Raw genomic sequence first — 24,244 nt, 5'->3', positions numbered from 1 at the left:
TTGTTGGTTGTTACACTATAACTGTTATACACCGTTGTTTGTTGTTACATTATAATTGTAAATAATAAAGTAATCTCTCCCTTTGCTTTTATTTTTTGTAATGAAGCTTCAACAAGTGAAGTGAGTCTAGAGGAGCTGAAGAACCACAGTAAGACCCCGCCGCATTCCTTGCGCCCCTGTGCAGGTGATGCCTACCTGTTATTTCAGGTAAGTGGAGTCACCCTTTACCACTGCCCTTTCCGTGGAACCTGTGAACCAAATATTTCATGTGCCATTTCATATTCATATAAATGGTCAATTTACAAATGAACTGCAATTAGTTAAATTCTGCTTTCAAGAAGTAATTCTATTCAATATCAGTAGTATAAAGATACATGTATATGTATTGACATATGGTTTGCATTGATAAATATCTGCAATCAGTGGTTGTTTGTAAATCTCTCAGGTATTTATTATACATGTGTTATAACTGTGTGTAAAGTATCCTCAAATTGTAACTTTAAATTTTCAAATTGAAATAGAGGAGAAATTTTGGAACCCAACTGGTGTGAAAACCAATGAGAGTTTGTGAAACTTGCTCCAATTATTTATGTCCACCAAAAATAGATTTTTTGTAGACTGTTGCAGAAAAAATCAAAATACATGAGCCGAGGTCCAGAGGATGAAGAGGGCTCAATAAGCCTCATCTTCCATCATGTTTTCTCCACCTCACCTAAATGTATCGCTTGTATTTCTATTGCTAGTAACCATGTGTTCTTACCATGTATTTGTAGGACCTCTGTCAGCTAGTGAATGCTGATCAGCCATTTTGGTTGGTTGGAATGACTGAGATGACCCGCACGTTTGGGTTGGAGCTGCTGGAGGCCGTATTAACCGCATTTCCACAAATATTTCTACAGGTAAACTTTGTTCTAAGGTATCACCATTAATTTATTGTTACATGTATCTTTATATTGATGAGAAACAGTATGACATATATAAAACTATTTCATGCTTGTTCGAGAAAAATTGTTCAGATGAGATTATAAATGAGTTATGTCTCTATGTCATAGATATGGTGGTAGATTGAAAGCATTTAATTTCTATCAGACATTTTCATCATAAGCCTTCAAGATAATGTTTTCAGTGTGTTCAGTGTGTTATGTAGACTCTGTGTTTAGTGGGGTCTGTTGTTATTTTTGTAGCATAAAGAGTTCAGCTTCCAGCTGAAAGAGAAGGTGTGCCCACTGGTCATAAAGCTCTTCTCCCCGAGCCTGAAGTACCGCCAGGGAATGCCACCTCCCCCCTCCCCCACCCCGGTGGAGAGACCGTTCTTTCCCATAGTCATGAGGCTCCTCAGAATCGTCTGTGCCCTGATCAAACATTATTACTGTATTCTGGTAAGTATATGTATTTGGCAGGTCGTCAATTATTTAGTAACATGTAGACAGCAGATTCTGAAAAGTTTATGCAGGAATCACTTTTCTGTTGTTGATATAAAGGTGATGTGGTGATGTAATGTTATGCTCCTCCCCTTTTTGGGGGGGATTGTATATGTTTTGGACTGCCGTAAGTTTCTTTTTACAACTTTAATCATCATCATAACTTTTGAAATTGCCACATACTTTGTACGTTATAAAAAATGTGGTCATGAATAGAGCTAATGTTTAAAAAATCTTGATTGATTCCAACCATGTTCTATATAACTTTTGTTCTTCAAAACAATAATAGCTTACAATGTTGTTATCTTGTAGGATGTCCTTATTATGCTTTAGCGGTATTATTATTCTATGGTTTTGTTTTTGTAGGTGACAGAATGTGAGATCTTCTTGTCTCTGTTGGTCAAGTTCTTGGATTCAGAGAAGCCCAATTGGCAGAGATGTCTGGCTCTGGAGGTGCTTCATAAGCTTAGTGTACAGCCTGACTTACTGAGGTAAGAGAGAGAGAGAGAGAGAGAGAGAGAGAGAGAGAGAGAGAGAGAGAGAGATGGCTCTTAATGGGCTTTATAAGCTTAGTGTACAGCCAGACTTACAAATGTAAGAGACAGAGAGAGAGACAGAGACAGAGATAGAGAGAGAAGTCACATGTCATGTTTTTAATGACTCGCTGATCTCTGTCTTTTACAGGTCTTTCACACAGAGTTACGACATGAAGCTCCACTCCACAAAGATTTTCCGGGACATCGTGAATGGCGTGGGGACTTATATTCAGTCTCAGTTTATGAACCCTTCCCTAAGCACAACCACTACAGGTGAGAAAATTTAATGATATTGCATCTTTCGAAACAAATGCACTGTTCCTACCTGTCGAAACTCAATGAAGATAATGACCATCATTCAACATTATTGTTCACATATCACTTATACAACTTTATCAATTAATAGGACATTAAATTCATCTCTGGATTAAAATTGAGAAAATGTTAGCTGTCTTTTCATTTTTGTACAAGGTATTGTCTAGTTGTCTTTGTTTTCATCAACACCTTTATTTTCACATGTCCTCTTTCATTGTTTTTGACAGGTAACAAAACCCCGGACACTCATGGAACCCCTCCTGCCCTGGTTGGAGGTCTGCCTGTGGGTGGGGGTGTGACCCCCCAGGCAGCCTTCATGTATAGGGGGGTGTGGATCCCCATAGTGTTCACCGTCCCTGCAGGACAAGCAAGACCCACATAGTGAGTAGTCACTGTGACTGAATCTGTACATACAGCTACAAAGTCTCTTGTTACAGCTACATACTGTAGATTCCTTATTTTATGCTAGGACTTTATTTTGCAATTCACCTTTTTTGCATCAATTGATGAGAATTTAAAATGGCAAACACCAAATTTTTATCATAGTTTCATATTTTATGTGAGTGTCCATTGGTCCAAAAAATAAAAGCGAGATTTTAGAATCTGCAATATGTGCTGCTTGTGATTTTACGAGGATATGAATTCCTTGCGTTCAATTAGGAATCTACAGTAGTCAGTATTTTCTAATTCATATATGTAACTGCTATTACAAAATCACAATAACTAAATGTTGAATGCCTAGGAATTGGTAACTTTATTTTGTTCCTTATTGAATTTTATTCTTATAGTCTGGAGATGCTGGATAAAGTGGACCCTCCCACCATTGCCGATGGTTACGGCCTCTCTTTGGCCTTCTACTGCCTACTAGAGGTCGTCAAAAGTGTCCGCATTCTAGTGCAGGGAGAACCAGTCAATGAAAACCAGTCACAAACTAGCTCAATCAAAAAGAATATATCGGGTGAGTACGAGTAGGAGGAATTACACTACTATGGAACAGTACTAATGTGAGTACTTTGAGTAAAAAGTCACAAACTAACACAATGAAGAAGAATATGTTGGGTGAGTAAGAGTAACTGAGGAATGTAGAAGTTATGGTCTGTTATATAAGAAACTCTCTGATGCCCCTCACTCAAAAACTTAAAGCCCTACTGAATTATCAAAATAGGAGTAGCCATAGTACTCTAGAACAGTCCTTACAGTAATGATAGTGAGAGTAAAATAGTGATCCAGAGAGTAATGGTCAACTAGATAAGGAACTGTTTGATGAGACTCCAGAATTTGCAGCCTTACCTAATTATCCAAATATCAAAACAGGAGTATGGAATTGTACGCACAGTACTGGTAATTTGAGTGAATGTAAAATGGTTGTCCAGAAAGTAACAGTGTAGAATTTAGGGAACTCTTGGTTACTCCTCAACCACAAATGTACCTCGAAATTGAATTACCAAAATATCAAAACTTTAAAAATACATAATGTACTGTATCAAGATATACATGCTGTACGGGGTAATATTGATGGTAAACTTGCAATAAAACGTAAGATGGAATCAGACGACAAGGGAAAAGTGTGCCTATTTGTTTAATATGTGTTAATTTCAGAAGAAAAGTGTGTCTATTTGTCTAATATGTGTTTACTTCTTTCAGCGGAGGAGCGTGGACTTGACGAGGAGTTGATCAATTCGTCGTGGTGCGGATTACTGGCTGCGCTATCTCTCCTACTGGATGCAAGGTAATCCTCGGGTTCCGAGATTACTGTAAACCTAGTACATCTGAAAAATTAACTATTGGCAGACATTATACATTTTTAGATATTTTAAAATTTTAACCAAAAAAAATACTCCAAAATAAACGTTTTTGTGAATAATTCTACTCAAATGTTTATGTGAATAATTGTCAATGCATGAAATAAGGTAAGCATTGGTTATTCCTTGTACAATTCACTCCATTAAAACAAGTTTTATACATGTACCATATTATTTACTGGTAAGTCAAGTGCTATATTAAAGGGTAGTAACTCCTTTTATAAATGTAGTCCAGAATAAATGTCTGTATGACCAATTGACAGCTGATGTTGTCATCAATATCCATAAAAAAGGTACCAGCTACATATATTCATACACTAAAAGGTCATCAAAATTTAAAATAATTTGGATAAAATTTTGTCCAACAATTAATGGGATTTTTTTTTTTTTCAAGGGTTTGTTTGTTTTTTCAATCAGCAGTGTCTCCTTAACCTATGTGCATCTATTACATAAAACATAGAATTAACTTAGAACAGTCATAGATTGAATTCACATCAATTTTTTTTCAAATATTGAATATAACCAATCCGCTCTTTATTACTCCAGCACTGACGAGAGCGCCACCGAGGCGGTGCTGAAGTCGATGAAGATGTTCGGGGAACTCTGTGGGGAGCTGGAGATGACCACCCCCCGGGACGCCTTCATCACTGCCCTCTGTAAGGCGTCCCTCCCCCCTCACTACACCCTCACCATCCTCAACTCTACAGCAGCCGCGCAGAACCAAGGGCTGCAGTCAAAAGGTGAGGATCAAGTATCGTCTTCTTCATCAGTGTGTTTGACTAGAGAGGGCGTTTTCGGTTGTCGGTGGTCGTTTTCAGGCTATATTTATCCTCCTTTAGATCAAGAACCACAAATTCAGATATAGAAAATATCCAATCTTAAAGCCGAAATATTTGGATATATTTATTTCTTTATTTCATAACATTTTTTTGGTAAAGTACATCATGTTTAGAAGTTTAAGGCCGATCTGTTGGGTAATTTGTAGACCACCCACCTTCCTGAATTAAGTTTTATCTGAATTCGTACCCTGGGTATCAACTACTGTCATCAACATCAGATTCATCTCATGTAAATCAAGGGTGTTCATAATACAGCACATTTACTGTAAGGGGCACAGTGACATTGATTTTATTCTCAGGAAAAAGTGTTTGGTCAGATGATCTTTTCTCTATGAGATGAGTCAATTATAAGTGCCATCTTTCATGTATTAGTTCAAATATATGAAAAATTAATAATAAAATTTGAAAGCTTGGTTGATATATATAAACTACTACTGTATCTTGAAAGTTGGAAGAAAACATACTTAACATTTTGTTTATTTTACATGAGGCTAAAATCATATATTTTTGTACAAAAAAGACCTTGGAATTACTATACTGTCATTCTCTAAATATAACAGGCAGTACCAATGAATTTATATTCTCTTTTAATTAAAACAGATCACTCTAGATCCTCTAGTCAAGATTTAGCTTCCTTAGCAACAGAGTCAGTGGAGCGAAGCCAGGTGGTTGCCGTGGGAACGCCATTACCTACAGCATCACTTCCTGCAGGGGCTCACCAGGGGCCAGTCATGGTAACAACTTCTATTTACCCCATCAGGATCAATCAAAATGCTTTATTGAGTGTGTAAAAGGACATAATGTTTGAAAAAGAAACAACCCTTAATCATTTAAATTAGTTGGTTGCAGCAATAATATATAAGGTTTCCAGCCTCACTCAATGAATTTTGAAAAATACTTTGATTTGATACTAAATTTTGCAGTTCTGGTGTTTTATGTTAAATATGAAGAATAAGGGATCATAAGTGTGAATTTTTTACGATGTAGAATGCAGTCAAACTTATATGAAGCAGTTGCCAATGGGAATGTTTAGAGAGGTGACCCTTAAATAGAGTCTCATTTTTCTGATTATCTTTATTATTTTTTTGTTGGTTCTGTATTTTACAAAACTAGTTATTTACCGAACAAACCAGGCTAAAAAAGAACCAATTTTTTTATTCTGTTTGACAAACTTGAAAGTTGAAGGGTACTTGTGGTTTTACACAGATAATAATTCCTCATGTTTAATTAGGAAGCTACATGCAGTTTTCATGGAGTAAACTTACTAGTTTGTTGCTGATATGAAACAGGTTTTGTTTACAATGTATATGAATCTGACTCAATTATTTTGATTTACAGCTGACAGCCAAGAATATCCAGTGTATGCGGTCCTTGCTGTCGGTGGCACATTGTAATGGGGGGGTCCTTGGAACAGCCTGGCATCTCGTGCTGACCACTTTACAGGTGAGGGCATCCAAGACCTCAAACAATGCTCGCTCTGTAGATTTTTCATTTTTCCCTTGAAAAGAGCTATAACAACTTAGGAATATTTTGTGTGATTAAATCCTTTAATTTCAAAAAAATGTAAATATACATCTGCTATTGGTATACTAATGAGGACCACAAAGATCTCAAACATCACCATCTTATTTAATTTTTCACTTAAAAAACTTGTTATCAAGTTAAAAACAATTTATTTTATAATATCCCTTATTTTCAGCACTTGGTATGGATTTTGGGTCTGAAACCTTCAGCAGGAGGAAGCTTAAAAGCTAGTCAGCAGATCTCTGATAGTTCAAACGCAGTGATCACCACGGCCGTCATGTCCGATCTACCAGTCCTGGCATCCATGTTGTCCAGACTCTTTGAGAGTTCACAGTACGACTTCTTTGAAATGTATTTGGGCGAAGAAGGGGTGGGGGGCGTTATGGTGTCAGGGTTAGGGAGGGATAAGCTTATCTTTTTTTATCTGTATTATGATATCCTCCCATATGAAAAGGGCACGTAGTAGGCTGTGGTTGTCATGTATTATGCAGTCTTATCCATCCTTTATCCATCATAAATTTGTGATATCAATGAATTGTTAAAGAGATATCTGGATGGTCTGTTTATAGTTAAACTTTTGAGACATCCGGATGATCTTTCATTGTAAACAAGATTTTGTTATTTCAGAATTCAGATATATCTGAAAAAGAGTTAATAGTTATTTAGAAATATCTAGACGAATGTCCGAAAATTAGAGATATCTGAATGAAATGTTAAAATTTGAGATCTAGATATATCTCTGGATCAATTTTTCATGTTGATGTCATGAACTACTTATACATTGTACCTGGTTTTATTCTCCTCAGATACCTTGATGAAGTTGCTCTCCACCATTTGATTGATGCCCTGTGTAAGCTGAGCAGTGAGTCCATGGAACTGGCCTACACCAACAGAGTAAGTCTGTCTGTGTCTGTCTCTCTGTGTGTCAGTCCATTTGTCAGTCTCTGTGTCAGGCTGTCTCTGTGTGTGTCAGTCTGTCTGTGTGTCAGTCTGTTGGTCAGTCTCTGTGTCAGACTGTCTGTTTGTGTGTCAGTCTGTCTGTGTGTCAGTCAGTTGGTCAGTCTCTGTGTCAGACTGTCTCTGTGTGTGTCAGGCTGTCTGTGTGTCAGTCTGCTGGTCAGTCTCTGTGTCAGGCTGTTGGTCAGTCTCTGTGTCAAACTGTCTCTGTGTGTGTCAGTCTGTCTGTGTGTCAGTCTGTTGGTAAGTCTCTGTGTCAGACTGTCTGTGTGTGTGTCAGTCTGTGTGTGTGTCAGTCAGTTGGTCAGTCTCTGTGTCAGACTGTCTGTGTGTGTGTCAGTCTGTGTGTGTGTCAGTCTGTTGGTCTATCTTTGTGTCAGACTGTCTCTGTGTGTGTCAGGCTGTTTGTCTGTCAGTCTGTTGGTCAGTCTCTGTGTCAGGCTGTTGGTCAGTCTCTGTGTCAGGCTGTCTATGTGTCAGTCTGTGTCGGTCAGTCTCTGCGTTAGGCTGTCTGTGTGACGTTGTGTTACTCTGTCTCTTTGTGTTTCTGTCTGTCAATCCGTTGGTCAGTCTCTGCGTCAGACTGTCTCTGTGTGTGTTAGTCTGTCTGTGTGTCAGTCTGTTGGTCAGTCTCTTTGTCAGGCTGTCTGTGTGTCAGTCTGTTGGTCAGTCTCTGCGTCAGGCTGTCTGTGTCGGTGTGTCACTCTGTCTCTTTGTGTTTCTGTCTGTCTGTCAATCGGTTGGTCAGTCTCTGTGTCAGACTGTCTCTGTATGTGTGTCTGTCTGTACGTCTGTGTGTCTGTGTATATGTCAGACTGTCTGTCTGTCAGTCAGACTGTCTGTCTGTGTGTCAGTCAGGCTTTGGAAAGACCCCTGTCCCCACTCCAAAAAGGTAACTTGTGTGAATATTCACAATTATCCTTAATCCTCCAAATGAAAGACATATGTTAATATGAAGTAACTGAATAGGCCCATGTGTTCATCTGTTCGATAGCAGTTTTGTGTGACAGAGTGTTAACTATTGTTGATAATTCTCATTAACATGTAGTTACATGTATTGCTGAGGGAAGCTGGAGAATGCAGGAATTACTGTTATTTTTCTTCTCCTCTGTTTTTGATAAGCCTCCAATTTCCTGATACTGTATTCAGTGGCACTGATATCTTCCTGAAATGTCTCTCTCAGAAACAATGATTTTACGAGGAAAAGGAAAAGTAAAACCTTCCTGTAAGGAATTCTTAGAAATTTGAAGCTTTCTAAAAACATTTGGAGATCCTTATAGCCACATAGGACTGGCTTAAGATAATACATGTATAAGCAAATAACATAAATTCTACCTACAAAACCATTTTAGAATTTCCTTATATCTAAGTATACAGCAAAACTCGGTTATAACGAAGTCACTGGGACCTAAGAAATTACTTCGCTATATCTGTAATTCGTTATAACTGTATAAGAAATTCATTAAATTTACATAGCTGGGGATCCAAGATGACTTCGCTATATCCGTAAATTCGCAATATCCGTGTTCGCACTAAACGAGTTTTACTGTATTTATTTTGTATTAGAAATGATTCAATTTTTTTAAAAATTAGAAAATGAAACAAGACAAAAATTTATTAAAACTTTAATTAAACTTAAAACTGAGTTCACCTTGAATTGTTGCAAAGAACAGGTCGAAGCAGAAGTTTTATTTTTGTGTGTGTGAAGAGGGAACCTGTCAGCTGTGTTAATAAAAATACGAGAGTTATCTCTCCTGGCATTAATCACAGGTTTGGCAAACAACAGTGACATCGTATCTAGATGTTGAAGATTGGGGAGTGATAGGGCTAATTGTGGTGTTTTCTTTGATTTAGAGGAATATTTGGGATTCCTGGAAGTTTGATCTTGAGTGAAACCTCACCCTGAATTCTCTCAGATAAAGCCCTGTTTTGTCTGTCCTTCTTTTGAGGTTTTCTTTTCACACTGATGATGTCACTTAACGAAGTAATTTGTTGCGTTCCTGACCCTTGCTTTGCTGTAGTGAAGATCCCTTCTCTCTGTGGTTTTTACTTTACTCTGAGAGAGAGAGAGGAGTTTATGGGTGCAATAAAACTTGACTGATTTCAAAACTTCAAGGCTCCAGGTTAACGAGGAACAGAATTGCCATTCATTTTGTTGATGGTAGTTTTTTAAACGGGGATAAATATAGGGAACAAACAACAATAATAAAAAAGGAATATCATATAAACATGCATTTTATGTTTGGATTTTAAAGAACAGATTGTAACTCGTTTTCTTTTATGAAGATTTTATGGAAAACAAAGAGAAGGGAGGCATAACATTAAAGATTGATGTTGTGATGATGGGATAGGTACCGTACTTGATAGAAAAATCAAAGTGCTAGAAACAATATGTAGGGGACAAATTGTGATGAAACAAAAAGATATTTACCAACCCTATATAGAATGGTGTAGGTTGCATTCGTTTTTGAGCCTTAAAACTTATTTATATTTATTTAGAATGACTGGAGATTAAAGGGAAAAAAAATCCTTTTTTCTTTTTTAAAGTATAAATATGTGAATCAAATACCCCCCCCCCCCCCCAAAAAAAAAAAGAAATCAAAAAGAACTTGATACACAAAAAAAAAAGGGAATAAATATATATTGTTAGGAAAAAAGATTAATTTTCTTCTACCTATTCTTTTATGTATACATTGGTATACATATTAGATGTATGGTATATGATTTGTGAATTGTAACATATTATTGTATAGATATTGTTAGTAATTTGTGCATCGTTTATTAGAACAGTGTTGTACAGTAATGATATGTAATTTGTAGAATAAGGAAGAGGACACAGTAGCATTTACTTTGGTATGATGGAAAGCAATTACCCCCCTCAGACTAATGATTATAGGTGTTATTTATATCTCACCAGAAAGCAAGCTATTATTATTGTAAGTCTTCAAATAATTAATGTACATTTTCTTTGTTATCATAACTATAGTGAATATATATTTATAATTGGAGGGTTTGCAAGGGACATGCTGTTTATTAACTATACTATAGAGCTTGAGGGAAAAAAGACAAAGCTCCTTAGAAAATGTTCTCACAATTAGAGGGGTGGGGGAGGGGGGGGGGCTGCATTGCCAGCTACAGACAAATGCCTGTAGCTGTTTAATTAGACATTTTTAATGAGAAATCAAGAAAAGATTGTTGCATGTTTGAAACTGAAGTGGCCTTCTTTGTCTGCAACTCTCTGATCCTTCAACTGGAGTTCTGTTCCAGAAATAAACAAACTACTTGATGTTGTATGGCTTTATGAAGGGGATCGTAAATCCCTGCTTCAAAACCCCCCAAAACAGATGGGAGTTCTTCTATACACCAAGAGGAAGTCATAAAAAGTGTGTTGAACTCTGAATAAGACATTGAATCGTAGTAATGATATAGATGTCAAATGTATGTTTGGTTTGTAAAACATTTGAATAGGAATTAATAAAGAAAGTCAATCAATCAATATTCAAAATTATTAGAAATTAGAGTATAATGGGAAATATTCACCCCTGTTTTATTTTTCACCACCTTTGCCTTCTTGTCAGCGGGCAAATTTATATAATTAAGACTGGGCAAATTCCAATGTCTCATGATATCTCTCTTTAAACACATCTTTGTCTGGGCAAATTGAAGACGACTGCAAAACTGTTTGCAAGTGTTGAAGGGTGAACATTGCACCCAGCGACAAAAACCCCGGTATAAAGCAATGTTAAATTTGTTGAGTTGGAGAAGTTTAAGAGAAAACGTAAAATGTGCTGTCACTGCAATGGGGAAAGAAGGATCTGTTGTCCTGATTTCCGATCTTTTTGTAAGAGAGAGATTGACATTTACTTCCTTGGATGTCTGTTCACCCAGCAGACGACAGAAACATTATTTATAAAAATGAAAAAAAAAATGATGGATGAGCCATGCCGACAGTGTTAGCGGTGCATAATAGATTGTTCTCTGCATTGCTTGGTCGCTGGGTTAATTACAAAGCTGTTCCAGATGAAGGTCGTTGGTCAATATCAGCAGATACCTACAACATCCGGTGCTGACCTCGTTGGCCTACCCAGGATCAATCTGTTGTTTCTGTTGTTGTTTGTTGTAATGCAGTCTGTTGACATGAAAGTGATGATCTACAGTTTTTAGCACACCTGAGCTGAAAGCTCAAGTGAGCTTTTCTAATCAAAATTTGTCTGTTGTCTGAGGTTGTTGGTGTTGTCTTTGTTGTAAACTTTTCACATTTTCATTATCTTCTCCAGAACCGCTTGGCAGATTTCAACCAAACTTGGCACAAAGAATCACTGGGTGAAGGGGATTGAAGTTTTTTCAAAAGAAGGGCCACATCCTCTTTAAAGTGGAGATAATTCAGAATTATTGAAAATTTGTTGGTATTTTTCAAAAATCTTCTCAAAAACTATTAGGCCAGAAAAGCTGTAACTTGTATGGAAGCATCCTCAGTTACTGTAGATTTAAGTTCGTTCAAATCATGGTTCCCTAGAGTAGGATGGGGCCACAATGGGGGAATGGATTTTACAAAAGAATGAATAGGGAAAATCTTTAAAAATCTTTGAAAATTAAAAATGCAGTAACTTGTGTGAAAGCACTGGTTTTGTAGATGAAAGTTTGAGCAAATTATGATTCCCTAGAGAACAGTGGGGCCACAAAGTGTGTGTGTGTGTGAGTGGGGGGGGGGGGGGTATATAGGAATAGAGAAAAATCTTACTGGTACACCAACAAAAGGGGCTTGGTATTTTACCATACAAATATGTGGATAAAAATTGGCAGATTTTTAAATTTTTTATAGCAAGATCTACTTTACTATATTGTTAAGATATTTTGATTTTGATGCTGTAATACATGTACTAATTTAATCAGAGTTAAGGCTATTGTTGTTTAGATGAGCTATGTGGCCCCTGGGCCTCTTTTTAAGTCATAATGTCCAGTTATAGTAAAAAATACCCAGAAGGTTTCAAATTTTACTATATGTACTATTCAAGTTGTTGGGTTCTTTGCCGAAATGTGGATTTTCTCAGTTGATTCCTACTCATTAAGTCATTACGAGACCGCTGCAGCTTTTGAACTTTTGTTATTGGCAAGCAGTTCAGTGGTCATACTTGGTTTAACAGTCATTTTGAAGGTCCTGGGTCCATACCTCTAATCTTTGTTGTTGGATCAGGATTAAGCATATGCTCCATACCATTCTCTCTGGTAATGATCCTGTTGGATCTTCATGGTGATCGCAGCATGCATGTACATTGGGGACAGAATTTACATAGGATTTGAGAAATGCAATTTGAGCAAAATCTCAGCTGAGTAAGTTCTCAGGATTTGAGATAAAACTTAGGTTAATAACTTTAAGTTTTTACCTAAGTTAAAACTCAAATCCTAGAATTTACTCAGCTGAGATTTTTCTCAAATTGCAATTCTCAAAACAAACTTATTTAATTCTCAGCTGAGTTGTATTTTTTACTTAGCTGAGTAAGAATTTTCATTGTCACAAGTGGCCTTTTATAACTTCTATATGTTTTTTTTTTAAATTTATTCTCAATAAAAACAATCGTCTGCTTATGAAATCGGAGCCTGTACATACATAGGCACTGCCTGAGGTCCAATCCTTTTATGTTTTTATTTGCATTATAAAATATTGGTTAAATTAACATTCATTTGGATGTTTAATGTCATTTATCAATGTCATATTGTGATACAAATTAGTTAAACTTACAACAGGTTACTGTTTATAAAAGATATGTGATTGTTGCTCGTTTATGAAAAGTTATGTAAACTATTCCAAGTCATGTTATATTCATACAACATAGATTAAATCAAATTAATTCCTTATAGTTTAATTTTCAAGTATGATATTAAAAAAAAACTGTTCAGGCAATATCAATATGTTCTATAATATGAGGTAATTAAAAACGAACAAAATTTAAATGTAAAGTCAAGCAGATTGATATGTTTTGCTCTTTGCATGTGTGTGAATTGAAATAAGTGGATATAACATTGTTTATTAAATGTTTTTTCTAATGATTTTAGTGTACGTAGCACATTTAGATTAAGTGGAAAGAAATTATAAGCATCCCCATACCCTTTATTCCAGCTGTGAATGCCCTAATGAAATATTTGACAATAACTTAAGCATGTAATTTATTTTCTTTCAGAAAGTTTATTGATGTTCTGAACTCAAGAGATTTGCATTTTTGAACTTATGTACTTATTTCTAGAGATCTGCAAGTGTGTGTGTGTGTTTGTGTTTGTGTTTGTGTAGATTTTAGTTTCGTTTTATTAATAACTGCTTATTCCTGTTTTCAGTGTACGATTGATATAAATTAACCCGTGTTTGTTTTACTTTAGGTACTCTACTTTTCATGGGATGCAGTAGGTGTTCTTGATGCATTGTAGCACAATGTGACCTCGCATGACCTTTATTGACCTTGAATGACCTTGATTGACCTTGTGACTCTCAGTGACCATGTAATTTTTACTCAAGAGACCCTTCTTAATAATCACATCAGATATATAATAATAAATGTTAACCATTTTGTGAAAATGACCTTTAAGATTCTCTGAACTCAGATCATCGATTTTATTTTCTTTATTCGGATGACATTTTGAACTTAGTTGACCATCCTATTTAGGAAATCAAATATGGCAGATGCTCTTTTATTTTTTTCTCAATATTTAATTATTTTACCTTTTGATGCAGAAAATGAGTGTATTTTTCTTTTTAAGAAAAAAATTTGAAGACATTTTATTGCACAAATTTTAAATATCAAGGGGTTGATGTGTTGATGTACCAGTAGATCATACCATATCAGAAGCAACATAGGCAGTGGTATAATTATGCAACCATGAGTATTAAACTTGTAGTAATTTCTTGGAGTTATTAGAATTCCAAATGATGCTAATAAATGTCACAGAGTAGCAGAAGTCAGAGGGATGTTAGGTAATTACATGCTTCAAACTTATAAGCCTCAAAGATTATTATTTATTTATCTGTAATATACCTATAGAAAGTCCTGAACAACAGGTACTATGTACTTATAATATAGAGACGGCGATGACATGCCGGTCGTTATGTATTACAATTACATATAATTATACTGTGTAATCTTGTGTCATTTCAGATTTCTAAATAAGACACCTAGGTAACTTAATTAGTAAATCTGATAACAGTAATGAATTAAATTACTTATTATTGAATCCGTATGATGAATATACACATCCAGGTAATAATTAAATATCCTGCAGAGAATGAAGATGCTCAGGTTTATTATATATTAATTAATAGGTTCTATTTTATGCCATATTTGATTGTAATATGACACCCTTCAGCCATTTTACTGATGACGTCTTACTAGACTTGACAGATACTAGTTTGACAATATTGAAGCTTGCTTGAATGCATGTTTATATACTAGTTTTATTATTTTTATAAATGTCTATGTAGTTTTAATCAGTTTTGCATACTTACAGTTAAATCTGTCTTCAATCTTATGACAATTTCTTTTTTTTTTTAATACCAGAGTCTTACTTTTGATCAGAAATGCTGGATTTTCTTCTCTTATGGAACCATATACTGTACAATATTAGATTTGAAAGCGGTTAAATTCAAATATTTTTATCCATTGTCTGATAAGTGTCAGCATGTTCAAAGAAGTTGTAGCTGACTTGGAAGAAAAGCAATTATATTAGCTTTCCAGAGAGTAATTGTGAATCTGTGCAAAGATTACTTGATTTCAGTTTGAAATGAAATTGTTGATTAGAAATGAAAACTTTCAAAATACCAATATTTAGGCTTGGAGGTTTTCTATATTTACCAAAGATCAAAAAGTCTTTGTCATTTTACCGATTTTAATTCTTAATGGCTCAGAGAGGAAAAGATAAGGACAGAATCCATAGTAAAACATTTGATGGCTTAAATAAAAAGATGTGATTTGGTTAAGACAGATTCAACTTTACTGTCATTTATTGTGCAGCCGTTCTCAGTTTGAACTGTAAACCAGCTATAAGTTGCCAGTTAGGACTGATGTCAGGGTTATAACCAGTAATTAATTGATTTACAGTTACTTTAAACCAACTTTTATTCACAATGACTTTATCTTGCAATTTACTTCTGATAAACTGGTTTGTGACGACTACTGGCGTGCGACCAGTTCTCGCCGAGTACCATTTCTCGCCAGTACATTGTGACATCATTTTTCGTCTATAATTTTATGTGTTGATAAAATGACATCACAATTTACTGGTGAGAAATGGTACTCGACGAGAACTGGTCCCACGCCAGTAATGTTCGTGACCAAGCCTTCTCCAGACCAGTCTTGTTATAACAACCATACCACAACAAATGGTTTGCGGCGAGAAATACTTACGATAACGACAGTGTCCTCCCGAACCTTGCAAAAATTTCTCGCACGCGAATAAAAGTTGGTTTACAGTACTAATCGTGGATAATCTTAAAATTTTCACAAGACATTAAGACATTTAACATGGTGTTGGTTCTGATTCAGCTTCTATCTGGCACACAATTAAGAGTTGCTTTACAGTATATAAATGTAGTACATGTACCAGTAACTATGTTTGCTAAAGCTAAATTACTTGTAACTAGACACATGTTTTAAATATCATCCCTTTTTGTCTCGTTTGTAATATGTCATTGTGCATTCATTATGGAAATCAGTTTTGGTTTTGAAATTTCATGAGTATTATAATCTGCAGTATATTTCATTAAAATGCTTGTTGATAAGGAAACAGGCATAGATAATCATTTATAGTTCATGTACTTTGTGTATTAAAAACATTTTGTCTACTATTTATACTTTTTAAAATGTTAATTCTTTCCATATTTTCTTTTCTAACTATACATGTATTAAATTCTGAATGGAAACTGAATTTTATTTATTTTCATATAGTCAAGTAAATAAACTAGATATATACTCATTTGTACATGAACTTGAAATCCTTCAGCATGTAAAATTAATTGCTTTGAAACCAAAATGAATTTGTAAGGATACTGTAGCTTTAAAGCAAATTAAGCGATGTTCAATATGATATAGAAAACTGAAACATATGAATGCATGATGGGAGTCTAGATTTTGTATTGGATTCAACCTGTGAATTCCAGTGCATTTACATACAATGTAGGTTGTGTGAAGAAACTTTGGAGATGTTTTTAAAATCATATAATGCTAGCTAGGCTTGTCTTACATAGCAAGGTTCTGGAACACCCTACCCTCAAATTAAACAGATTCATGTACAGCAATGTTGTATCATAAAAGGGAACACAAAGAGGAAATCAAAATACTTGAACTATAGAAGTATTTCAATGATTTGGTCTGCTTTCACCAATTTGGCTTAGTAACGTTGCTGCAGAGTTAAACATTTAATTATTAAAATGCTTTCTCACTCCTTGGCCTGCTACATGTGATTGAAGTACTGGTAGATGAGGATCTTACAGAGGGAATATTTCACAACAGGCAAAAATTTGTAGAGGATACATTTCACAACCCAACAAAACTATTTCACTACCTTATAAAACACTCCTAGGACATTATAAAAACACTCCTGTAGGACATTATTAAAACACTCCCAGAACAACACTCCCATGACATGAAAAATACTCCAAGGACAACACTCCCAGGACATTAAAAACACTCCTAGGATATTTTAAAAAACATTCCTAGAACAACACTTCAAGAACAATAAAACACATCTATAGGACATTATAAAACACATCTATAGGACATTATAAAACACATCTATAAGACATTATAAAGACATTCCATGGACAACACTCCAAAAACATTAATAAAAACACTCCCAGGACATTAAAAAACCCACTCCTATAGGACATCATAAAAAACATTCCTAGGACAACACTACCAGGACATTATACACTCCTATAGGACACTATAAAAACACTTCTATAGGACATTAGAAAACCACTCTTATAGAACACAATAAAAAATGCATGTAGGGCAACACTCCCAGGACATTAAAAACATTCCTATTGGACACTATTAAAACACTCCTATAGGACATAATTAAAACACTCCTAGAACATTAAAAAACCTATAGGACATTAAAAACACTCCTGTAGGACATTAAAAAAACCACTCCTATTGGACATTATATTAATACTCCTTGGTCATCAGAAGGACTTGAATAATTAAGGGTTGCTCGATTCAGTTCTGAGTTTGATCCAAAATTTTACATTTTAAAATTTATTTTGACTAATTTTTTTTTGATCTAAAAAGAATTTAATTGATACTGCTTTATTCCATGTGAATAAGAAAATAATTAAAATGAATTTTACAAAAATCGAGCGTATAATTGTGAGATGATTAATTTCTTTATTGTAAGTGTCTTTTATGCTTTGTTTTCCAGCTTTATAGTTGGAAAATAATTCAAATTGAGAAAGTCCAATGCCCTCAATCTTGATTTCACCTTCTTTTTAAGGATATAATATGTATAAAATATTCTTTGAAGAATACCCCCCCCCCCCCCCCCCCCCACCAATTCATGCACCAAATTGAACGGTGATGATTCCGGTGCATCGAAATGTTTAATGCACGCACTAGGGCCTAAGGGATGGTAGAGGGTACATCTCTACAACATAGGAAATCTTTGGGGACTCTATTTATGGAAGTATTACAGATATCGCTGTCAATTGTTCTGATACAGATATATTAGGAGTTTGCTCAACACCTCGATCAATTGACATTTAATGATCTCTATTGTGTAATAGGCATATGCATTACATTGATTCAACATCAGTCTAAAACAGTTTTTCCAATAGTGTTGATATACGTTATATTCATGGTTTATTCATTATTCTCGACTGTATGACTCCTAATTATCATCCACTTCATCTGCTCAAAATTTCTTGAAAAGCCTTGTGCACACAATTTGATATTTATATCTAAGATAATATTTATAAATACTTAGCTACTGTATGGAATTTATTAATTTCAATATTAAGCCACTGTATGGAATTTATTAATTTCAATTTCACTGATAGCTGCTGAGTTGCGATTTCATGAAAATAAGGAAGATGTACTTGCTTAAAATGAAGAATCTACTGTACAGAAATAGGGAAGTGGGATTCCCTAATTATCCCATGCTGTTAATTCAGTATGTCAAAGCTACATGGGACATAGACCTACAAAATGTTTTACAAATGACAGAAATCATGCTGTAGACTTTATATATCAGGTTTTCAAGAGTTTAAGATTGTCTTAAATCAACAACTATCAACGAATAATGGTCAAGTGGCAGAGAAATATTATATGTCAGTAGCAGTAAGTTCAATTCCACATTGGTCTGCTGGTCACAGTTTCTTGATGGATAAATTGAAGTTTCATCCAGCTCCTAATGTTAAAACAAAAATTCATGTACCTGTACATCTCACAATAAACATGCCTACATGTTATGGAGACTCTGTAGTAACCGTTACATCATGTATTCTGGATTGGTATATAAGGTGTAATGTCTTTGATATTGTAATAAAGTTGTAAATACCTGTATATTTTGTGTTGTGGGAATTCTGTGTATGACATATATTGTATAGTATTGACAGTGTATATTGAACATGTAAGGTCAAAATATTTTTTCTGTTACTTATATTTTGTTTAAATCAAATAATGAGTGTAATTTGAACTTATGGTAAAAATAAGTTTCCTTAATAATAAAAGAACTTTTTTTTTACCCTGACTGATTTGACCTTTGACCTCCTGTTACAGGAACCGTCCCTGTTTGCTGTTGCTAAGCTACTGGAGACAGGACTAGTCAATCTGCACAGAGTGGAGGTGCTATGGCGACCAGTGACCAATCATCTGTTAGAGGTAGGTGGGGCTCAAATGTCAAGTCACAAATCTTTGCTTTGACACCATTTAATGGCTTTAATGCGCCATTTCCTCAAATATTCTTAGACTAGATAATATTATAAAGAATGGAAAATTTGAAGGTCATCTTCCTTTGCCATTCTCTGTAATGTTGAATTCAGTGATATGTACTGAAAATGAAACAAAGAATGGGTTTTGTCAAAATGGCTTCTGTAAGAAGCACTGAATGACAAAACACCTGATGAAATCTCTGTTTTATAACATAGGTCATCAACTGGGTAGCAATAAAGTCAGTTGGTCAGTTCCCAAAACATGGTCTCGACCAACATGGGACTGATCAACATGATCAAGAATTGCTTTCTTTAACCCAGACCCTGGGCCTATAAGAACAGGTTGGAAATGCTCTCATCCTACATGTTTTTCTGTAAATGTTTGTCTTGCCTTGAAACAAAGTTTTTAGCTCAACACCAAGGCTCAGCTAATTGTTCCTGTCACAAAGAAGGGATTGAGAAAAAAACAGAAAACCAGACCCTGCAGCTTTTGGGGATAATGTGTGGTTGGACACCTTGGGCCCGAGGCAGAGTGTTGACCCGACTGTCACAGCTATGATGTTGGAGCCGGTAATGGTGAGTACAATTCTAGCAATTCACCACACAGCCATTCTGTCTCATTTCCTCATTTTTATTAGCTCACCTGAGCTGAAAGCTCAAGTGAGCTATTCTGATCACATTTTGTCTGTCGTCCGTCTGTCTGTCCGTAAACTTTTCACATTTTCAACATCTTCTCAAGAACTACTGGGCTAATTTCAACCAAACTTGGCACAAATCATCCTTAGGCAAAGGGGATTCAAAGTTGTGAAAATTAAGGGCCACGCTTGTTTTCAAGGGGAGATAATTAAAAATTAATGAATAATTTCGAGAAATTTTCAAAAATCTTCTTCTCAAGAACCAGAAAGCCAGGAAAGAAACTTGTGTGGAAGCATCCTTAAGTAGTGTAGATTCAAAGTTGTGAAAATCATGACCCCCGGGGGTAGGGTGGGGCCACAAATGGGGTCGTAGTTTTACATAGGAATATATAGAGTAAATCTTTAAAAATCTTCTTCTCAGAAACTAATCAGCCAGGAAAACTGAAACTTGTGTGGAAGCATCCTTAAGTAGTGTAGATTCAAAGTTGTGAAAATCATGACCCCCGGGGGTAGGGTGGGGCCACAATGGGGGTCGAAATTTTACATAGGAATAATAGAGTAAATCTTTTAAAATCTTCTTCTCAGAAACTAATCACCCAGGAAAACTGAAACTTGTGTGGAAGCATCCTCAGGTAGTGTAGATTCAAAGTTGTGAAATTCATGACCCCCGAGGGTAGGATAGGCCCACAATGGGGGGGGGGGGGGGGGTCGAAGTTTTACATAGGAATATATAGAGTAAGTCTTTAAAAATCTTCTTCTAAGAAACTAATCAGCCAGGAAAGCTGAAACTCATGTGGAAGCATCCTCAGGCAGTGTAGATTCAAAGTTGTGAAAATCATGATCCTTGGGGATAGGGTGGGGCACAATGGGGGGTCGAAGTTTTACATAGGAATATGTAGAGTAAATCTTTAAAAATTTTCTTCTCAGAAACTAATCAGTAAGGAAAGCTGAAACTTGTGTGGAAGCATCCTCAGGTAGTGTAGATTCAAAGTTGTAAAATTCATGATCCCTGGGGGTAGGGTGAGGCCACATTGGGGGAGGGGGGTGTTAAAGTGTTACATAGGAATATATAGAGTAAATCTTTAAAAATCTTCTTCTCAAAAACTAATCAGCCAGATGATTCTTTATAATTGTTAAGACTTTGGCTCCCGGACAATTCTTAGGCCTCACAAGAAGGTTCAGAGTTTGATGTAGCTTTATATCCCATATATAAACAATTGTAAAGGATCTTTTTGAGAACTGCAATACTCAACATGTGATATGACTATAAAATCATCCTGTTAGAAAAGGGACTAATGATTATAAACATAAGAATATCCAGGGGGAAAAATGGATTTTATTTATACAGGATCTACATGTATTATTGTACATTGTCCAGATTGTTTGTATTATGACTCCATTAAGCTGATTTTATCATACCTATTGTTCCTCAGGTGAGCGATGTGGCCCATGGGCCTCTTGTTCAATGTGTCATACAAAATGTACCGAACGGCATCATGGATTCTAGCAGGTCTAATGCAGATGGCCGCTGCAAGTCGAAATCTGAAGCATTATATCTTAAGTTGTTTAGTGTTTATAGCTGCAATGTTGTTGCAGAAAGTAGTCTGGTAATTTAACATTTTCTTTTTTACATGCTCAAACAAAAGATGTCAATGTTTTAAATTATTGCCAGTAATGCCATAGAAAGCCTTAAAGAATTCTTTATTTCATTATTCTCATACCGGTAATATATAAGAGACAAGGAGTATGAATTCCGCGGGCACTTGTCAAAGTTGTATTAAGTTTCTAGGTGTGTCCTGAAATCCTCCCTTTCTTTCCCCAATGCTTCCCTCCATTCTCCAAATCTGTAGTCAATTTAGCCTTGCCGTTCAGGAACTATGGAATCATCATTGTCCTTCGGGGACCAATTATCGTGGCTTTCATGGGTAACCCTTGCCCATGAATTTACATCCCTACGAACATTTACACAATCATTTGTTACATATTTATTAAAATTATCATAATTACAATTCCGACAAAATGATATCCCAATGAACCAGGACAATTTTGGCTACCTACAAACATTGACCCCTCACAAATAATGATAATAAAAATGATTCCAGTTTCTGCTGCAGGACATGTATCAAAAAACTATAGTCCTTATGAGAATGATAAGATTATGATAATGAAGATCTTTAAGGTTAGGGTTTGCGGTTACAGGGAGATAACTCGCACATTTTCATTGTGACGTAACACCAACTACCCTTTATTTCAGTTATGACGTCAAAATTTATATGACGTCATAATGATTTCAATTTTTTTTTTATTTCGCGGGTTTTTTTAAGTTTCAATGAAAAAATAAGAGGCAACAAGCATTTTATCAATTTCCACGAAAATGAAATCCGCATCATATGGTTTTGAATAGTGTTTTAGAAACATCAGTTTACACATATTCTAAGATACGTTTTTCCTGAAATCGGTGGACTTGGAAAGGTTTCAAATAAGATGTTTTCGTTTACATAATAGTAGTCCAAAATAAAGACTTTTGTTGCATTTTATTCTATTTTCAGATAGTTCATCAGAAATTAATAAAAGTGAATCATGATATTAATAGTGATATTATTTTCGAACATTTTAAGCATAAATAACCCCCATAATAGTCACATATAAAATGTACATATTTTCACCAAATTGTTTACATTTCATCAAAATGAAAATTGGAAATCATGAACTTTGACCTTTTGTAGTTATAAAACGGGACGGGCAAAATTCATTTGAGTTTCATGAGAAAAAAGACTTTAGTATAGTGAACAAAATGGTATGTAACTTTGGTACAACCTCTAAAAAGTGCAAGCCGCAAACCTTACCTTAAGTGGTTCTTTAAGGAGGCTGGATGGTCAACAAATGCACCATCAGATCCGCCGTAAACTTTTATTGACATTTGATATTTTTTGTCATAAACTTACATTTAGTAAAGAAAAAATCCAAATATTTTAGCTTTAAAATTTGAGCATTTTTTGTATCTTTATACAGAGCTCTTCTTCAAAAGGAGGTAAATAAAGCCTAAAAATGGTTACAATCATCCAGCCATCTTAAGAACATATAGTCTGAAACCTTACTGAGTAAATGCACTAAGCGAAGAAAAAGATTTTGGCTGTTGGGTATCTAGGGAAGTTATTATCATACTCTGGGAACCCCGTGTACTGAATTTCATGAAACAACGCTGAATTTCAAATATTAATTAAAGAGAGAATATGCACCAATTATCTTAAACTTGGCAGTGAACCCTGGACATCAAAGTGACATGATGATGAAGGCCTAATCAGACATACTAATTCCCCGAAAATTTTAATAGCTGCGTCGAAACAGAGAGCATTCTGTTTCTGAAGATTTAACTTGAGAAAACACTTACATTAAAGGGACTGAACTCTTGTATAAAAGAGGATTTAGATTATATTTGTAACTCTTGCTTGAAAGAAGGTTCTTTTGGTTAGCAGCAATTGTCTGAAGGTCTACCAGCTTTTGACATTTTAGTTATAAAGGCTCATCAGTCAAGTACTCGCATAGAAAACGTCTCCTTTGTAAGCACTTTATTAATGGTGGGGAGATATATGTAAGGCTCAAAGCATGCTTGGCATTTAATGTGTTTCATCTCATAGGGCTTGTTTCAATACTGCCAGGGAGAGGGGAGAGGATAGTTGTGGAATTTAAGTAAATGGTAAAGATGAACAATTTTACCAAAATCAATGGTTCGTCTAAATTAAGTATGGTTTTAAGAGATTGAATGATAATTTTGAAATTTTATTTAAACAGATGTTTATAGGGTCACTAAAGAATGAAATTTCTCTACACCTTCTCATCCTCTGTGACAGGGTGTTCAATTTTTTTAAAGCAATGTTATAGCGAGTGAAGCCAGCTCTAAAAACCAGTATACGCGGGAAAAAGAACAAGCTAAACCTAAAGCTAGTTCATCAAACAAAATTTTTTGTCTACGTCCCGTAATGTTCTCTAATGTTTTCACCCATGGTGCTATGCCAAAAATGGCCGACTTTTAACTCGTAATTTACGGTGACTTTAGGTTTGAATACATGTTTTGAGTACCGCATATGCTTTGGCGAAAGTCAAAAGATTTGTTGCATGCTTCCATACCTTCGTATTGAGTCGAGAAACGTAAACAAAGACGAACAAAGTCATGGATGACGTCCCAGTGCACTCGCGCTATATTTCCCGCGAAAAATTTAGAGGTCACGTGGATCAAACATCTGTAATGAGTGTACTGGTTATTTCAGTATAGACTGCGATACCTGCCTCATTCATTGACATAT

The 24,244-nt window shown here is 35.4% G+C and overlaps 1 protein-coding gene across 3 annotated transcripts in view; it reads left to right on the top strand.

Annotated features, from left to right (window-relative positions):
* LOC128159449 (protein MON2 homolog) overlaps positions 1-24,244 on the top strand; it is a 556,747-nt gene that overhangs the window by 410,522 nt on the left and 121,981 nt on the right. The window contains exons 7-21 of one of the 3 annotated variants that reach the window (XM_052822553.1): positions 107-207; positions 774-899; positions 1,185-1,379; positions 1,788-1,912; positions 2,106-2,230; positions 2,500-2,653; positions 3,061-3,230; positions 3,917-4,001; positions 4,621-4,814; positions 5,514-5,647; positions 6,252-6,356; positions 6,613-6,770; positions 7,244-7,331; positions 13,767-13,790; positions 19,154-19,255. In XM_052822553.1, the coding sequence (XP_052678513.1) occupies positions 107-207; positions 774-899; positions 1,185-1,379; positions 1,788-1,912; positions 2,106-2,230; positions 2,500-2,653; positions 3,061-3,230; positions 3,917-4,001; positions 4,621-4,814; positions 5,514-5,647; positions 6,252-6,356; positions 6,613-6,770; positions 7,244-7,331; positions 13,767-13,790; positions 19,154-19,255 (1,886 nt within the window). The remainder of the gene's footprint in view (positions 1-106; positions 208-773; positions 900-1,184; positions 1,380-1,787; positions 1,913-2,105; positions 2,231-2,499; positions 2,654-3,060; positions 3,231-3,916; positions 4,002-4,620; positions 4,815-5,513; positions 5,648-6,251; positions 6,357-6,612; positions 6,771-7,243; positions 7,332-13,766; positions 13,791-19,153; positions 19,256-24,244) is intronic. The other 2 variants (XM_052822556.1, XM_052822554.1) reach the window with 2 other exon arrangements.

Source organism: Crassostrea angulata, chromosome 8 (genome assembly GCF_025612915.1).
Source record: "Crassostrea angulata isolate pt1a10 chromosome 8, ASM2561291v2, whole genome shotgun sequence".
Taxonomy (NCBI): Eukaryota; Metazoa; Mollusca; class Bivalvia; order Ostreida; family Ostreidae; genus Magallana; species Magallana angulata.
Note: the sequence above shows the minus strand (reverse complement) of the source record. Positions and strands in the feature narration are given on the sequence as shown.